Here is a 16,950-nt window from a genome sequence, read left to right on the forward strand (position 1 = left end):
ATTTGTAATCATTTATGAATCATAAACTAATTTTTTATTTAGCAATCCCTAGTTTAATAATACTATCTGTTTCATAAAGTTTCATGTTTAAGGTTATGCACACATATTAAAAACAAAATAATTCTTATGCCATTTTTATACTTAATAAGTATTTGGTTGACAAAAAAAAAAAAAACAAAAATACTTAATATCTATTTGTCTTAGTAGTTATTGTAATAACTCTATTTACTAGTATAACCGATGTTTAGCTCCATTTTTCAAGGACTTCGAAGGTTTCTTACATGGAAAACTCAAAACTGCGCATTAACCAAGTCTATTAACATGTGGTATGTGAGTTGGAATAGCGTGCATTTGTTCAACCGTGCGCTTTACGTAAAGGTAGGTCATGGGTGCATGGGAACTTGATCGATTAGTTAAGTTTAAATAGTTAAACTAAGACTCGTAGGATTTACTCGATCACACACATTTAGTTTTTCGCAACTAATCTCAGACACATTTATCAGTGAAGATTCGTACTTAAGTTTACACTCACGCACATTAATATTGTTGGTACAAACATGAAGCATTTTGTGGTAGGTATAGCCAGGCCCGGCTCAATATTTTATCTGGGTATAGCTTACCGTATTTTCTGATCGTTTCACATGTTTCCCTAAGACCGAACTACAGTATAGTATACTCTAGTCAAACAAATAGAAATGTTTTCCCCCACTTGAGGGACTTTTTGTTGTACTTGAATAATTTTTATAAACATGGAGCATGATTCATAATTAAGCTACGTACCCACTCGTACAAATCAGTAACTCCGTTTTGTTTCAGATGTTTATAAACTTAATAATATCATAGGGAAACATATTTTGTTTGATCCGATGACAAAAATCAAATGAATCATTAAAAACTTAATATCATATTAAAACAGAAGACAACATCCTAGAAAGTAGGAAAATCTTATACGCATTTATAATTTTATTGATGATGCATTTTATTGATTTATCTCTAAAGATAATATAGAACCAGTGAAATTATAAACAAAAGCAACCAACCAATTATATGTGTAACAATTTGCTTGAACGTATGAAAAATTAAATGGGTAGAAATATCTAAAAATATGCCCCAAGAAATTAGAAATTTTGGTATCGGTGACGGTAGTAAGGTTATTGTTGATTATCAATAGTTAGTTTAAACATTTTTTTTGTTATCATGGGTTAAAAAAAATTTCCTTTTTTTTGTTGTCGTCTCTTGGATGTGGACACAAATTGAATGTTTCGAAAATTTACATGAGTTTTTGCTATAAAGCCTTCACACAATTTGCCCCTGTAAGTTACTGTATTATTTTTAACTATAAAATCTGGAAATTGAGAATGTGATGTATATATAATCTATGTATTCTTCGTATGAGTGTCTCGTATATAGTAGACATATGGCCATTGTTAAAACTTATATGTTGAACTTGAAAGACGTAAATTGTTTTATTTTATACTATTGGAAACAAAAAGAAAAGAAAAACAAATAGCTAATAGATAATAATAGTCATGAACTCGTGGATATAAATTAGCAATATGTCGATGTCTATGGTATGACCCCATTATCTCTATTTAAAGAGCCAAGAGTTCAAATCTTGTCTTCAGGTGAACTAAAAGACAGCCAAATATGAGTTTATGCTCTGATTTCATTGAGGGATCAGACGAGAAGATTTTGGAGGACTTGACATCCAATGTGAAGCAAATACAAAATAATGTATTGAAGGAGATACTCACACTTAATGCTAGCACCGAGTATCTTCGACGTTTTCTCCATGGGAGCTCCGATAAAGAGCTTTTCAAGAAGAACGTTCCCGTGGTGTCCTACGAGGATGTGAAGCCTTTTATCGACCGTGTCGCGAATGGAGAGTCCTCTGATATTATTTCTGGCAAACCCATCACAGGATTCCTTCTAAGGTTCATAATTTACATTTTCTTGGCTTTTATATTATTTTTTTTCCAAAATGTATAAATCAACCTTATATATCAGTGGTTATTATTTGATCAATGTGAGTGATGTCTGATACTCAAGACTCTAATGGTTTTTTTAATGTAGTTCCGGAACGTCCGGAGTAAAACGGAAGATGTTTCCTCGTAACAACAAGTACTTGGAAAACCTCAAATTCATCTATTATTACCGCTCGCTCGTTATAAGCAAGTAATAATGATAGCACAATTGTGTTTTAAAAAATAAAAGACAGTTTTTATATATTTGTAAATCAATGATGGAAGTCTCTCTTTTGGTTTCATAGGCATATAGATGGTCTTGAGCATGGAAAGGGGATGGTGTTTAACTTTTGTACACCAGAGAACACAACTCCTTCTGGTTTGCTATCAGCAGCTGCGACAACAAGCTTCTTCAAGAGTGATTATTTCAAGAACCGATCACCATGTTGGAATTGGTCATTCACTAGCCCTGACGAAGTCATATTGTGTCCAGACACCAATCAGACTTTGTACTGTCATCTTCTATGTGGCATTGTTCAAAGAAACGAGGTTGTGAAGGTTGGTGCCGCCTTTGTTTCTGTTTTGATCCGAGCAATCATTTTTCTTGAGAAGTTTTGGAAAGAAATTTGCACTAATATCCGTTCTGGTCATCTTAGCGAGTGGATCACTGATATTAGTTGTAGGGAATGTGTTTCAAAGATTCTTGGAGAACCTAATCCTAAATTGGCTGATCTCATAGAAAACGAGTGCATCAAGAAATCATGGGAAGGTATAATCCCAAGACTTTGGCCTAAAACCAAATTCATTGAAAGCATTGCAACTGGTCAAATGGCTCAACACATCCCAACAGTAGAGTTTTACTCTAACAAGCTGCCATTGATTTCGTCGAGTTACGTATCTTCGGAAACTATGTTTGGGATTAATATGAATCCTCTTTGCAAACCTGAAGATGTGTCATACACATTTCTGCCCAACTTTTCATATTTTGAGTTCCTACTTGTTGACGCGGGTGACAAAGTCGAAATTGTTGATCTTGTGGATGTCAAGTTAGGGTGCTTTTACGAGCCTTTGGTCACAAATCATTCCGGTGAGTTAATTAATATATAGACCTTTTCTTGACGAAAAATGTCTGTATATGTATATATTTCGACTAATTTATTAATATTTTTGTCTTTTGTTTTTTGTTTTTTGTTTTTGCTAGGCCTACACAGATATAAGATGGGTGATATTCTACAGGTGACTGGATTTTACAATAGTGCACCTCAGTTTAGATTTGTGCGTAGAGGAAATTTGACTCTAAGTGTTAATATGGAGACAACAACAGATGAAGACCTTTTAAATGGGGTGACGCATGCAAAAATGGTTCTTGAATCATCAAATTTGATGCTAATGGACTTCACAAGCTATGCGGATATTTCTACTAGTCCAGGTCACTATGTTCTTTACTGGGAACTCAAAGCCAAATACAACAACGACGACGACATTGCTGAACTTGATAACAAGGTTTTAGCAGAATGTTGTTATGTGGTGGAAGAATCACTGAACAGTTATTATAGAGACTATAGGAGTAGAGAAGGATCAATTGGAGCTCTCGAGATAAGGGTGGTGCAACAAGGCTCTTTTGATGCTGTCATGGAGTTTTTCATCAACCAAGGCGCTTCTTCGACTCAGTACAAGACACCCATTTGCATCAAATCTTCCGAGGCCTTGAGGATTTTAGAGAAAAGGGTTCATGCTCGGTTCTTTACTGAGAAGTCCCTGCCTTAATTGGAATCTCTCGTCATGCATAATCATCTTTATGTCATTTGTATGCATACTAAAATAAAAGCTCGTGGACAAACATTACGGGACGAGGCAAACTTGTACCCTTAACTTATATGTTTCGCTTTTCTTTTTTGTATTGAACTTTTTCTAAGTGTGTCTTTTATGCGTACGCGATTTGGTTTTGCAGTTGCTTACAAAGTTACTAGAGTGGCCAGGGGCGGATCTACAGCCACAAGGGGTGGGGCACCCACACTCCTTTTTAAAAATTGTTCAATTATCCCTTGCAATATTGTATTTGTTAGTTCATTTGGAAAAGAGTTCCTTATACTATGCATGAGGAGAGGGTTCAAACCCCTTCATCTCCAATTTTTTCCCATTTTATTGTTTGTTTTCTCAATGTTCTCATATTTTCTTTCAATGTTTTTCTGTTGCTGAAAAAAAATCTTTACTAGTGCTCCACATAGTTTTTAACTCTGGATCCGCCACTGAGTGGCTGAGTCCACTTTTTTTTCCTCTGTCACTTATACTTTTAGGGAAATTTTTTTTTGCAGAGATTGTCCCCATGATCGATACTAGGCCCAACCCAACGGCGACGTAGGAAAAATGTGGTACGTTTTAGAAATTAGAAAGATCAGATAAAATGTAACGAAAGAACAAAGAAACAAAAACAAAATGGAATAATTTGAAAACTTGATTTTCATGTATTTTCTCAATTTGTATCATTTTGTGTAAATCCTTTTGTTGTAATTAATTATTTGACATAAAGTATTACTAGTAGTAGATTGAGACAGATATTTCTGTGATGAGTATTGATTTCAGGTTATTTTAGTAGTAATATAACTTAAGGAAAGTACTTATTAAGAAATNTTGTATCATTTTGTGTAAATCCTTTTATTGTAATTAATTATTTGACATAAAGTATTACTAGTAGTAGATTGAGACAGATATTTCTGTGATGAGTATTGATTTCAGGTTATTTTAGTAGTAATATAACTTAAGGAAAGTACTTATTAAGAAATAAATTTCTTTAATCGTTAAGATCCCATATATATACGTTACAGCCTTCTTAGATATATACTACCATAAAAAAGTAGTCTTGGTTGGAAATTACAGAGCAAATAAATAGCATGTGGCCAACATTAATTAATTAACTAATAGGAAAATATTTTTCATTAAATTTTACTTTGGAAAAAAAAATTTCTCTGTATCATAAAAGTTGATGTTATAGGATTTTTTCTTGTATCACAAAGGATGATTTCTTTAATGTATTTAATGCATTTTTTATTCTTAAAATTAAACAACTAATTAATATTTTTACTTTTATAATAAAGAGTTAAATATATGCATGCATTTAAATGACAAGTGTGAGAAAAATATAAGTAAATGAGCATTAAAAAGAATATAAAACAAAAGTATTAATAATAATACAACATTTATTATTTTTCTTAATCTTGGGGTTAATCCTAAAAAATCAACTCTTATAATACAGAGGTAGTATTAGTTGTTAGAATTTTTTTTCTTTCCTTAATAACACTTTGCAATAATATTTAAAACACAAAGTATATTAGAATATGTATAGACACATACTATAAAATACACGTATCTATCTACAGAAAATGTATGAGTTGGGTGTATCCTCCTCTCACAATCCCAAAACGTATATCTTTTTTTTTTTTTTGGGTCAACAAACATTTATAAAAAGAAGAGTATATCTCTCTATAGATTAGAAATTCTTTAATTATTAGTAAGTGCAATCTACAAATATTTATAAACCAAAAATGTCGCAAAAACACAATCATAGCACACAATTATTATCTACCACAAAAACACTAAACAAAATCAAATCTTTTATGGAAGTTTCCTCAACTAATCACAATTTACACATCGTTAATGGTAGGTAATCAATCGAAATTAGAAAGTAAAAAAAAAAAAATCAAATGATGATCCTTTTGTAATTCACACACATTTGTTTAACCTTTAAACAAACCGGTTTAATTCGGTAAACCAGTAAATTAATTAATACGCGTTTAATATCATCAACAACAAAAATACTCTTTTCTTTTTATTGGTTTGTCATTGTCATTGTCACATTAATTATTAGTATTTTTGTTCTTCAACCTCTCTCTCTCTTTTCTCTCTTTGTCAGAGCAGTTTCAAAAACCCACACACACACATACTTTACACACTCTTCATCTTCCTCCTTTCTTTGCTTCTTCTTCTTCGTTTTTTTTTTGGTTGCTCAGATAGTTGTCGTTTCTGTAACCGAAGAAATCATCATCGACGGAAGAAACCTTAGATTTTACACAAATGGCGGCTACTGATTTTGTTTCGCGGTTTTTAGTTTTCGTCTGCTTGGCTCTTCTCTTTAGCTTCTCTCTCGCTGGTGATCCTTACGTCTCTTACGATTTCACTCTGTCGTACATCACCGCTTCTCCTCTCGGTGTTCCTCAACAGGTCTCGTTTCACCTTTTTTTTTTTTATGTGAAATTGAGGTTTAAGTTGATGTAATCAGATCATCTTAGGTGTTAAAATCTAGTTGATTTTGCTAAAAACTCATATCGTACCTGTTTGCTCTGGAGATCTAAACATTACGGTTCGTTCGTTCGTTGGAGGTGGTTACTTGGGGGTTTTTTTTTAAGCGAGTGATGATGATGATGATTTTGACGTTTAACTTGTTGTTTGATCTCTAAGGAGACGAACTGTTGTTATCTTTACATGTTGATTTGGGATTCGGAGTTTTGCAAAATGATGTATCTGATTGAATTGTATTGTTCCTTTTGTAGGTTATAGCCGTCAATGGGAAATTTCCAGGTCCGGTGATTAATGCGACTACAAACTACAATGTTGATGTTAACGTAATCAATCATTTGGATGAGCCTCTTTTACTCACTTGGTGATGATCCTTTTTAAACATTACTCTTTGGCACTTTTTTTTTTTTCATTTGGATGAGCCTCTGCTTTATGTGTGATGATTCCTGACATTTTCTTTGAAATTTTTTTTGGGTAGGCCTGGTGTTCAGATGCGGCGTGACTCGTGGCAAGACGGTGTTCTTGGCACAAACTGTCCAATTCCTCCTAAATGGAACTTCACTTATGATTTTCAGTTGAAAGATCAGATTGGAAGTTATTTCTACTCTCCTTCACTTAACTTTCAGAGAGCTTCTGGTGGTTTTGGTGCTATCATAATCAACAACCGTGACCTTGTTCCCATTCCTTTCCCTAAGCCTGATGGAGAGATCATTTTCATTATTGGTGATTGGTATACTCAGAACCATACAGTAAGTGCAGGACTGGGGTGTGTTGGTGTTTATTTTCTTTTGATTAATAAGTTTCAGTGTGTTTACATCTGTGAAACTCTGTTTTGTTTTAGGCATTAAGGAGTCTACTTGACTCTGGTAAAGAACTTGGGATGCCGGATGGAGTTCTCATCAATGGGAAGGGTCCTTTCAAGTACAATAGCAGTGTCCCTGATGGAATTGAACATGAAACCATTAATGTTAATCCAGGTAACATTTTGAGAGTTGTATTGTAACTTCGCTTCCATTCTGTTCCCATTTACATCCTAATCGAACTTTGGTTAAGGAGTTGTGTGAATTGGATCTCCAGTTTCAGCTATTTGTGCTGTCATTGTATTGCAAATCAAAGTTGGCTTTGAGATTTATTCCCTCTTGCTTCATTCGAGTTACATTCTGCAGGGAAAACATACAGGATCAGAGTTCACAATGTTGGTATCTCGACAAGCTTGAACTTCAGGATTCAGAACCACAAATTGCTCTTGATTGAAACTGAGGGTCGCTACACCTCCCAAATGAACTTCACAGATTTCGATGTTCATGTGGGACAGTCTTACTCTTTCTTGGTCACCATGGACCAAAACGCTACAAGCGACTACTACATTGTGGCGAGTGCTAGATTTGTTAATGAAACAGTGTGGCAAAGAGTCACAGGTGTTGGCATTCTCCATTATTCCAATTCCAAAGGACCTGCTTCTGGTCCTCTGCCAGTTCCAGCAACTGACGTTTATCACCCTTGGTCCGCAATGAACCAACCAAGAGCCATAAAGTATGTCTAGAAAACTTTTCAAGCAAGTGAATGTTTGAATTTACCCTGTAGCCATGTAAATGTAATCCTAATGCTTTTCATTTGCAGGCAAAACACATCTGCAGGTGGAGCTCGTCCAAATCCGCAAGGATCATTTCACTACGGACAGATAAATATCACAAGCACATACATCTTGAGGAGTTTGCCTCCAACAAAAATCAATGGGAAAGTTCGTGCAACGCTTAATGGTATTTCATTTGTCAATCCAAGCACCCCCATGAGGCTTGCAGATCACCATAAAGTGAAAGGAGATTATAAGTTAGATTTCCCAGACAGACCACTTGATGATAGGCATCCACGACTAGACAATTCTATCATCAACGCTACATACAAGGGCTTTATACAAGTTATCTTCCAGAACAATGACACCAAAATCCAGAGCTTTCATATGGACGGATCTTCGTTTTACGTGGTTGGGTAAGTAAATCATGCCACTCCTGGGTACATTTATTATATTTTCGATCATTTTCACTGCTCTAATGTGGATTTCCAAATTTTTGGCATTCCAGGATGGACTTTGGTATATGGTCAGAAGACAGGAAAGGTTCATATAACAACTGGGATGCAATATCACGAAGCACGGTTGAGGTTGTTTCTCATTTGCAATCTGTCTTTGTTCACCAACTGTAGTTATTATAATATTGGTCAGCAGGTTTACTTAATTGGATTTTTTTTTTTAAATGTTTGTTTCAGGTTTATCCAGGGGCATGGACTGCTGTACTTGTTTCCCTCGATAATGTCGGAGTTTGGAATATCCGAGTTGAGAATCTTGACAGATGGTATCTTGGCCAAGAAACATACATGCGAATTGTAAACCCCGAGGAGAACGGAAGTACGGAAATGGATCCGCCTCCAAATGTTCTGTACTGTGGTGCTCTTCAGACCTTGCAAAAGTAAGGATCAAAAACTTCACTCTCTCCTTCTCTAGTTTAACCTTCAGATTATGAAAAAAAAAACTAAGAAACTCTGCTTTGTTAATTTCCTGCAGGGAACAACATCACAGCTCTGCTGCGAAATCAATACCAAATGGACCGGCGAAACTAATTTTCAGCACGATGATTATATTTCTTGCCTCGTCTTGGTCTTTTTGCTGATTCCGTTGCATCATTTGCGAATCTACTCTTGTCTGGTATTCTGATCTCCCATTGGTTAGGGCTGTAGATGGAGAATATATCCAACTGTTGAATTCGTTGTGTTTCTCTCATTTTATTGATTTTTAGGTACTCAGATCATATATTCGTTGTGGTTCTAAACTACCTTAGTTCGTGAGCGTTTGTGTCTAAGGCTTTGTTCTTCATAGTTATATAGGTTGTTTGGACTTTAATCATGATCCTTGTTCAACTCTTTTGCAACTGTACTGTATCTAAAGCTCTCTTTTATGGATATTCTACATTAATATCTACCATTATCCTCGTGTCCTTAATATCAGAGATAAGCAATGCTACTTTTGATTGTGACAATCATCACAATTTTGGGACGGGACAGGACGAGAATCTCATTGTGATCCGTCATGTTCCATTCCTGAATGTCAAATGAAAATAAAATAGGACATGATTTGTATACTCGTTGTCGCAGTGTCTTGAACTGAAATCTCGGTTCTCCATCTATAAGCTAAAACTTAAGTTTCATGATATGCGTACTGACTTATATTCAAAAGTTTTAAATTTATTTATTGTAATTTTAAGTACGGATAAACCAAAGTCAGCCTCTAGAGTCCGGAAGTGAAGGGTATTCCCGTGCGTGGGAGCCACGCAGCCCCGGCGATAAATTTCCCAACAGTGAAAGCAGATGCATCGGAAGCTCTACCCAACACATGAAACCCTTTCCAACGGACACGCCACCTTGTGGATGAAGCTGGTCCGGTATTCTTATACTCTGCGTAGAACAGAGTGTCAAGACCAAACACCGAACCTTCAATCCAGGGAGACCACCCGACCGGACTCACAACTGTATCTATATACGTCTGAAGAACTACGGTGCGTGAGTACTTCATCCAAGGCCGGCCCATATAAGTCTTAACGCTACTGAGCACCGGTTTTAGGTCAGGAGCCGGTATGATTTGTGAGTTATGGATAGAGATCCCTGTGTTTTGAAACGGATCAGCACGACCTTGTGCGGTTATTACATTGGCTTGACCTTTAAGTGGCCGGCGAGGGAGGATGAGACAGTTTTGGAAAACGGCAGCTGCATTTCCAAAGATGAAATCGACTGTTCCATAGATGTAGCACTCGCGGTAAAACTGGCGTTGCGAATGGACCATCAGTGTGTCTTGGTATCCTTCAATCGAGCATTTGTAGAAGATTGAGAGGTCCGACGATGACCGAAGTGCCACGGCCTGTCCCTTGGCTGGACCAGCTGTATTCCGAAACGCTATGCCTTTGGCAATGAAGTGAAGTCCCTCAATACCTGGATCACACGCAATGTAAGACAACTGTTTCACAATGAGAGAAAAATGACAGAATCTTTTAAATGGTAACGCTTACACATTTTGCGGGAAAAAAAAAACCACCGTTACGTTTGTTTATTATATAGATATTTTTTTAAGTAATGATAATAACTGATTACGATCCCAATGTATATTTACTTTGGACGTCTCCGCCATGAATCTTATCGATTGGAAAACTCAAGTCGTACTACGGAATATTCGATTTATTTTTCATTAAATGACATATAGAAACTTGTTAGATCCAATCTACTAATTAGAAATTAATGAAAGAATGAAAAGAATTAAATTATTTACCGGCAGTAGCGGAGTTGTAAGTGGTGTAACCTCCTTGGACACTTCGACCACCGGTGATAATGGTGGATCTCATTCCATCTCCGACCAACATTATGTTATCATTATTTAAACGTACGTTTATGTTTTCTTGATATATCCCTCTTTTCACGTATATTACGAATCTCTTTGACATTGACCTTCTTCGTCCGGCCACGTCAATAGCCGCTTGCACCGTATTGAACTGTCCCGATCCGTCTTTGGCCACCACGAGGTTGGCTCGAACGGTTCTCAAAAGTCTTCTATCTTTAGTGGAAACCCACGTTGGAAAATCAGCGGTGGTGGTTCCGTTGTTCACGGCGGGCAAGAGGGCTCCGTTGACGGCTAAGCAGTTACTGATGAGGTTGGAGATTTTGGTGTTTGAAACGATGGGTGTGATGAAATCTGAGACGTTGAAATCGGATGAACCGCGTCGGCAAGTCTCTATGTTGGTAAGTGCGGTACTCAGCCATGTTTGAGCGTCGAAGTCGGTGCAGCGTTCCGTGGCTTTTTGAGACACGCCTTGCAGCGTCCGGTTTAGTTGCATGATCGTGTCTCCATATAGGTCAATGCAGTCTGTCAAAACGGCTTGTTTCTTGCAATCTGTGCAGTTCCGGCCGGAATTAGTCAACTCGTCCCGAGCTGATACGGCCCGATCCATAGCTGCTTCCACCAGCATTACTCGGAACTCGGATAGTTGTGTCGGCTGTCGAAAACCATTGTGCTTCTTGAAGTAGCATTTGCATGGATCCGGGTATGGAGTTTTATCGCACCACCGGTCAATACCTTGACCGGTTGTGGAATTGCCATCGGCTAAGGTGGTGAGAGGACGGAGGCAGAGTAGTGATAGTAATAGTAAATGTAGAGATAGAAAAGAGAATTTTAGCAACATCATCTTGATGTGGTTTTGGTACTGTGAGAGAGGGTGGAATTCAATATAATTCAAGGTAATAGCTAGAGACTAGAGAGTGGGAACATGACTCCAATCTATATCTTAAATCTATAATTATGTATTGTGGTGGTATTGACATTTAAAGCGAAACAAGCAAACAAAATTTATATTGTGAGAGGTTATGAATGAGATCTACCTTTGCTAGCTCGATGGCTGCTGTCTTCTTATTGCGTGAACGATACTATCACTTAATTTTAGTAATAAAGGTATTGTTTTAGGGGGTTTTCAGGATATACTCATACACTTTAACCAAAAAAATTGTTTTTTGTAATATTGGCTTGTTAAAAAAATCCTGATGTAAATTGGAGTTAAAATCGTGCATGTTATAAACAACTGATGATATGATCAAAAACTTTATAATTACGTGTTTAGTTCTCTTTTACTTATCTTTTATAATGGCCCTCCATGTATTGCTATGTTTCTTACACGATGTTTCAAAACGCTTGATAAAAAGGAACGATAAAAGTAAGAATTTTCTCATTATTTGACATCTGGTTCTAGTAATAAAAGCAACAATAACTAGTTTTCAAAGTCCTAACTTTTGTAATAGTTGATAATATTTTGTTAGTATAGTAGATAAAAGTTTGATTAATAAAACAATTACCAAAGATGTCACACAACTTCTTTTTTTCTAAGAATTATTACGTCTTCGTAATTTGACTAAAAAAGTTATTGTAAAATCAGTCAGCAACAAGAAATTCTTAAACAATTTTACTTTTCCTAAAAGAACGCTGTACGAGATCTTGAATACTAAGATTTTAAAAATCTGACAACAATTAAAAATCGTCACTTGAAGGTATTAAATATGAGTATTAACATCCTAACTATGCATTAAATATGATTATTCACATCCTATGTGTCTAGAATCCAAGATGTAAAAAAATTATAAAAAAGCTTAGTTGCTTACTTTTACTTGCTTATATCCTTTTTCTCCTCTGCTGATGTGAAACCTTCATTTCACATGCTACTTATATTGTCAACCAACATAATTAACTATCATGCACACTCAAATCTACATTGAATGCAAAACCTGTCAACATTTTTTAACTATTAGCAAGACTGGATCGTTTAATTTGTTGTTTTAGTGTTTTCATTATAGGTTAACAATTTTCTTTACGTAAAAAATCATATATAAAGAACAGATCTGATTAAATATGTTTTAATTTTATTTTTATGTATTGAAAACATAAGTTGAGTATTTTCAGTATAGAATTGCTGTAATTAAAACACATTTCGAATCATTATATATGATTATGAACGTTCAACTTGTCGAGAAAGATGGCATGTTCGTGTTCTCTAATTAAATACTTCGAAAGAATAAAATATAATGACCCATGTGATCCCTTGAGTGTTCCATGCACACTTACTCACGCAATTAATCTGTAAAAAACAAAGAACAGAAGCGCACACATAGTTTAAATAAGTCCATTAATTACGCGCAAACGTCCTTAAATCTTCTATTAGAAACCACTCATAATAGACAATCATATACAACAAGATCTTGCTTAAGTTAAATAGAACATGCTTCTAATATACCCGTTTCAATCTTTGTTTCCGCAAGGTCTTATACTGAATTCATTATGCTTAAAGCTAAAGGTTCTTTCATTTTCATAATGAATTATATTTAGAATTACAAAATTTTACATCATTGTAAACTAAAGCATGAAAAACCAAAGACGGCCTTCAGAGTCCGGAAGTGAAGGGTATGCCAGTGCGTGGGAGCCATGCAGTACCGGCGATGAATTTTCCGACTGTAAAAGCAGATGCATCGGAAGCTTTACTCAACACATGAAACCCTTTCCAACGGACACGCCACCTCGTGGATGAAGCCGGTCCGATATTCTTATATTCCGCGTAGAACAGCGTGTCGAGACCATATGTCGAACCTTTAGTCCATGTAGACCACCCTACGGGACTCACAACAGTATCTATATACGTCCTAAGAACTACAGTGCGCGAGTACTTCATCCAAGGACGTCCCATATATGTCTTAACGCTACGAACCACCGGTTTTAGATCAGAAGCCGGTAGGATCATTGAGTTATGGATAGAGATCCCCGTGTTCTGAAATAGATCAGAACGACCTTGCGCAGTTATTACATTGGCTTGACCTTTAAGTGGTCGGCGAGGGAGGATAATACAGTTTTGAAGAACGACGGCTGCGTTTCCAAAGATGAAATCGACTGTTCCATAGATGTAGCACTCTCGGTAAAACTGGCGTTGCGAATGGACCATTAATGTGTCTTGGTATCCTTCGATTGAGCATCTAAAGAAGATTGAAAGGTCCGAGGATGACCTGAGTGCCACGGCCTGTCCCTTGGCCGGACCGGCGGTGTTCCGGAACGCTATGCCTTTTGCTATGAAGTGAAGTCCCTCGATACCTAGATCACACACAATTTAGCCAATTGTTTCCATACTCAGAAAAAAATAAAATAGATTATCAAATGGTAAATGTAACGTTTATAATGCTGCCACAAAAAAAGATTAGTGAAAAATTAATTAATTTACCGGCAGTGGCGGAACTGTAAGTGGTATAACCTCCTTTAACACTTCGACCACCGGTGATAATGGTGTATCTCATTCCATCTCCGATCAACATTACGTTATCGTTACTGAGACGTACGTCTATGTTTTCTTGATATATCCCTCTCTTCACGTATATAACGAACCTCCCTGACGTCACCTTTCTCCGTCCAGCCAAGTCAATAGCCGCTTGCACCGTCTTGAAATGTCCCGATCCATCTTTGGCCACCACGATGTTGGCACGCACCGATTGCGATTGCAGAAGTCTCCTCTCTTTACGGGAAACCCACGTCGGAAAACCCCTCTTATCAGTACCGGTGGTGCTCTCGTTTTTTCCGGCGGTCAAGAGGGCTCCGTTGATGGCTAAGCAGTTGCTGATGAGATGGGAGATTTTAGTGTTTGAAACGATGGGTGTTACAAAATCCGTGACGTTGAGATCGGAGGAGCCGCGTCGGCAAGTCTCGGTGTTTGTTAGCGCGGTGCTCAGCCACGTCTGAGCGTCGAAGTCAGTGCACCGTTTCCCGACACTGGTTTTTGAAGACACGCCCTGGAACGTGCGGTTTAGCTGCATGACAGTGTCTCCATAGAGGTCAAGGCAATCTGACAAGACAGCTTGTTTCTTGCAGTCAGTGCAGTTCTTGCTGGAATTAGTCAATTTGTTCCGAGCGGATACGGCCCGATCCATGGCTGCTTCCACGAGTAGTACTCGGAACTCGGATATTTGTGTTGGCTGTTCAAAACCGCTGTGTTTTATGAAGTAGCGTTTGCATGGATAAGGGTATGGAGTTTGGTCGCACCACGGGTCAATGCCGGTAGAATTGCCGTCGGCTAAGCTGGTGAGAGGACGGAGGCAGAGTAATAATGAATGTAGTAATAAAAAAGAGATTTTGTGCGTGATCATATTCATCATGTTGCTTCTTTTGCTAACTGATGTGGTGTGGTGTGAGGAGGTGGAATTGAATGTAGTACATTAGTAAAATGTTAAGAGAGTACAGAGTAGAGAGTGAGAACATGATTCCAATCTAGCTTATATATATATATATATATATATTGTGGTGATATCAACATTAAAGCAAAACAAGCAAACAAAATTTATATTATGTTTACTAACCAAAACAATTCATGTACTATGAGGTCATGAGTGATGTCAATTTTATTGCGTGAACGATCCGATCACTTTCGTTTTAGTATAAAGATAGTAGGGGGTTTGAGGAAGTACTTTTATGGTAAATTTCTTCGATAAAAGTCCTTAGTTCAAATCATGTATATTATAATATCTGGATGACACAAAAAACACTAAAAATAAACAGAAACATAATAGATTTAGAATACCTATGGGTTTTGCTTGGAGGGACATAATAAGGATGATGACTTTGACCGTACGTGCTTGATACAATAATCTGAGTTAGGGTTTAGGATTTTATGATAGTTTCGATTTCATGGTTTATGGGTTAAAAGTATAAGTTGTAAACAACTATTCTTTAGGTTATTATCTTCTTATTAGGTAGTTAAGACGTTTCGGCTCTTCCCATTACAATTTACAGTTCATATTCTCATGCTAAATGTCCCTTATATAAGTGACATATTGTATATATTGTTTACAATTAATTATTTAATTTTGTACAAGAACAAGAGCAAAACCAGTTTTGTTCACTGAGGAAAAAAAGATTATAGCTAGTAACACGTAACTTTCGTGTGTGCAAAGAGTCAAAGAGAGTTAAACGGTGGCAATAAAACTATTAAAAGTCATTACTTAATTTAGATTTTAATCCGCAATACACCACGAGATTATTTTTTTTACTAAAATTATTAAATTTCAAGTTATAATTGTTAATTAATTTTATATGTTTTATTTGATGTTTAAGATTATATTGTTGTATTTTGATTGTTAATTTTACGATTTAATCTGCAATGTACAACACAATAATTTATTTATATTATAAATTAATTTATAGTATTAATATCCTTTTATATTATTAAGTTGTACATGTTTGTTTATAATAATTATGTATATAGAGGTATCAAACAGGTCGCTTTACATTTCTTTTTTCTTGGACCGCAGCGAGTCAATCCGCTAAGACCGCGGTCATTAAACTTATGCCTAATCATGCTCCCGACCTATATTTTATATTAATTATTCTTTAAAAATTAATGGCAAAGAAAAAAAAATTTAAATAACTTATTATACTGATATTTTGTAAATATCTTAATTGGTATACATTAAATTTTCTCACATTATCACATATTTCACGTATTATATATACATAATAACAACTATGTAAAAATATTACTTATATATAATATATTTATTTTAATCATATATTTGTAGTTTTCGGGACAACCCGCCAACCGCAGACGTACTTTCCTAAAATCCATAATCCCGATAGACTTAATTGTGAGGACCATCTTTTAACAGTACACCGCAGGTCTATATTTTCTCTATAAATTATATCTTTAGAAATTTATTACTTTTAAGTATATAAAACCGATGGTTGTAGCGATGGATTATTGTCATTTTAAATTTATAAGAATATCGATCATAACCCGTCCCAAAATAATTTAAATTTATTAAATTTTATTAAATAATATATTGTAAACCTTTTATAAAAATTAATTAGCTATATAGATAATAACATTAAAATTTTAAACAAAACTAAAAAAATTGAAGTAATTGAATATGATTGATTGGAGCGAATATAGATTTTCCTATATTGGAATGGCAAAATTTTTGTTTACTTTTGCAGAAAATTAGGTTTGGAGGTGGAGATAATTTAGGAACATTTTACTTGATTGATAGGAAGATATTTAATTCACATACCTTATTTTTGCATATTTCGATTTTATCTTTTAGTTCTTTTAAAAAAATGTTTTAATGATAATAGCATTGGTTG

General features: G+C 35.7%; 4 protein-coding genes across 5 annotated transcripts; 2 read left to right on the top strand and 2 right to left on the bottom strand.

The window, feature by feature from the left end:
* LOC104728799 (4-substituted benzoates-glutamate ligase GH3.12-like) lies at positions 1,648-3,731 on the top strand. 2 transcript variants are annotated; one of them, XM_019232457.1, is made up of 5 exons: positions 1,648-1,934; positions 2,074-2,175; positions 2,270-2,731; positions 2,867-3,051; positions 3,166-3,731. In XM_019232457.1, exons 1-5 carry the CDS (start codon positions 1,648-1,650, stop codon positions 3,729-3,731), a joined length of 1,602 nt encoding a protein of 533 aa, XP_019088002.1. The 2 variants fall into 2 exon arrangements, with proteins under 2 accessions (XP_019088002.1, XP_010446031.1); XM_010447729.1 differs by having other exon boundaries at positions 2,270-3,051.
* Positions 5,895-9,237, top strand: LOC104725658 (monocopper oxidase-like protein SKS2). The gene is made up of 9 exons (XM_010444352.1): positions 5,895-6,182; positions 6,512-6,621; positions 6,736-7,006; positions 7,099-7,234; positions 7,424-7,790; positions 7,878-8,246; positions 8,339-8,417; positions 8,523-8,722; positions 8,818-9,237. Exons 1-9 carry the CDS (start codon positions 6,036-6,038, stop codon positions 8,921-8,923), a joined length of 1,785 nt encoding a protein of 594 aa, XP_010442654.1. The 5' UTR covers positions 5,895-6,035; the 3' UTR covers positions 8,924-9,237.
* On the bottom strand, positions 9,321-11,731 carry LOC104725657 (probable pectinesterase/pectinesterase inhibitor 59). Its single transcript, XM_010444350.2, has 2 exons — positions 10,570-11,731; positions 9,321-10,235 (listed from the first exon to the last, which is right to left on the bottom strand). The coding sequence occupies exons 1-2, from the start codon at positions 11,477-11,479 to the stop codon at positions 9,538-9,540; spliced, it is 1,608 nt and encodes a 535-aa protein (XP_010442652.1). The 5' UTR covers positions 11,480-11,731; the 3' UTR covers positions 9,321-9,537.
* LOC104725659 (probable pectinesterase/pectinesterase inhibitor 60) lies at positions 13,078-15,045 on the bottom strand. Its single transcript, XM_010444353.2, has 2 exons — positions 14,045-15,045; positions 13,078-13,917 (listed from the first exon to the last, which is right to left on the bottom strand). The coding sequence occupies exons 1-2, from the start codon at positions 14,967-14,969 to the stop codon at positions 13,220-13,222; spliced, it is 1,623 nt and encodes a 540-aa protein (XP_010442655.1). The 5' UTR covers positions 14,970-15,045; the 3' UTR covers positions 13,078-13,219.

Source organism: Camelina sativa, chromosome 11 (genome assembly GCF_000633955.1).
Source record: "Camelina sativa cultivar DH55 chromosome 11, Cs, whole genome shotgun sequence".
Classification (NCBI taxonomy): Eukaryota; Viridiplantae; Streptophyta; class Magnoliopsida; order Brassicales; family Brassicaceae; genus Camelina; species Camelina sativa.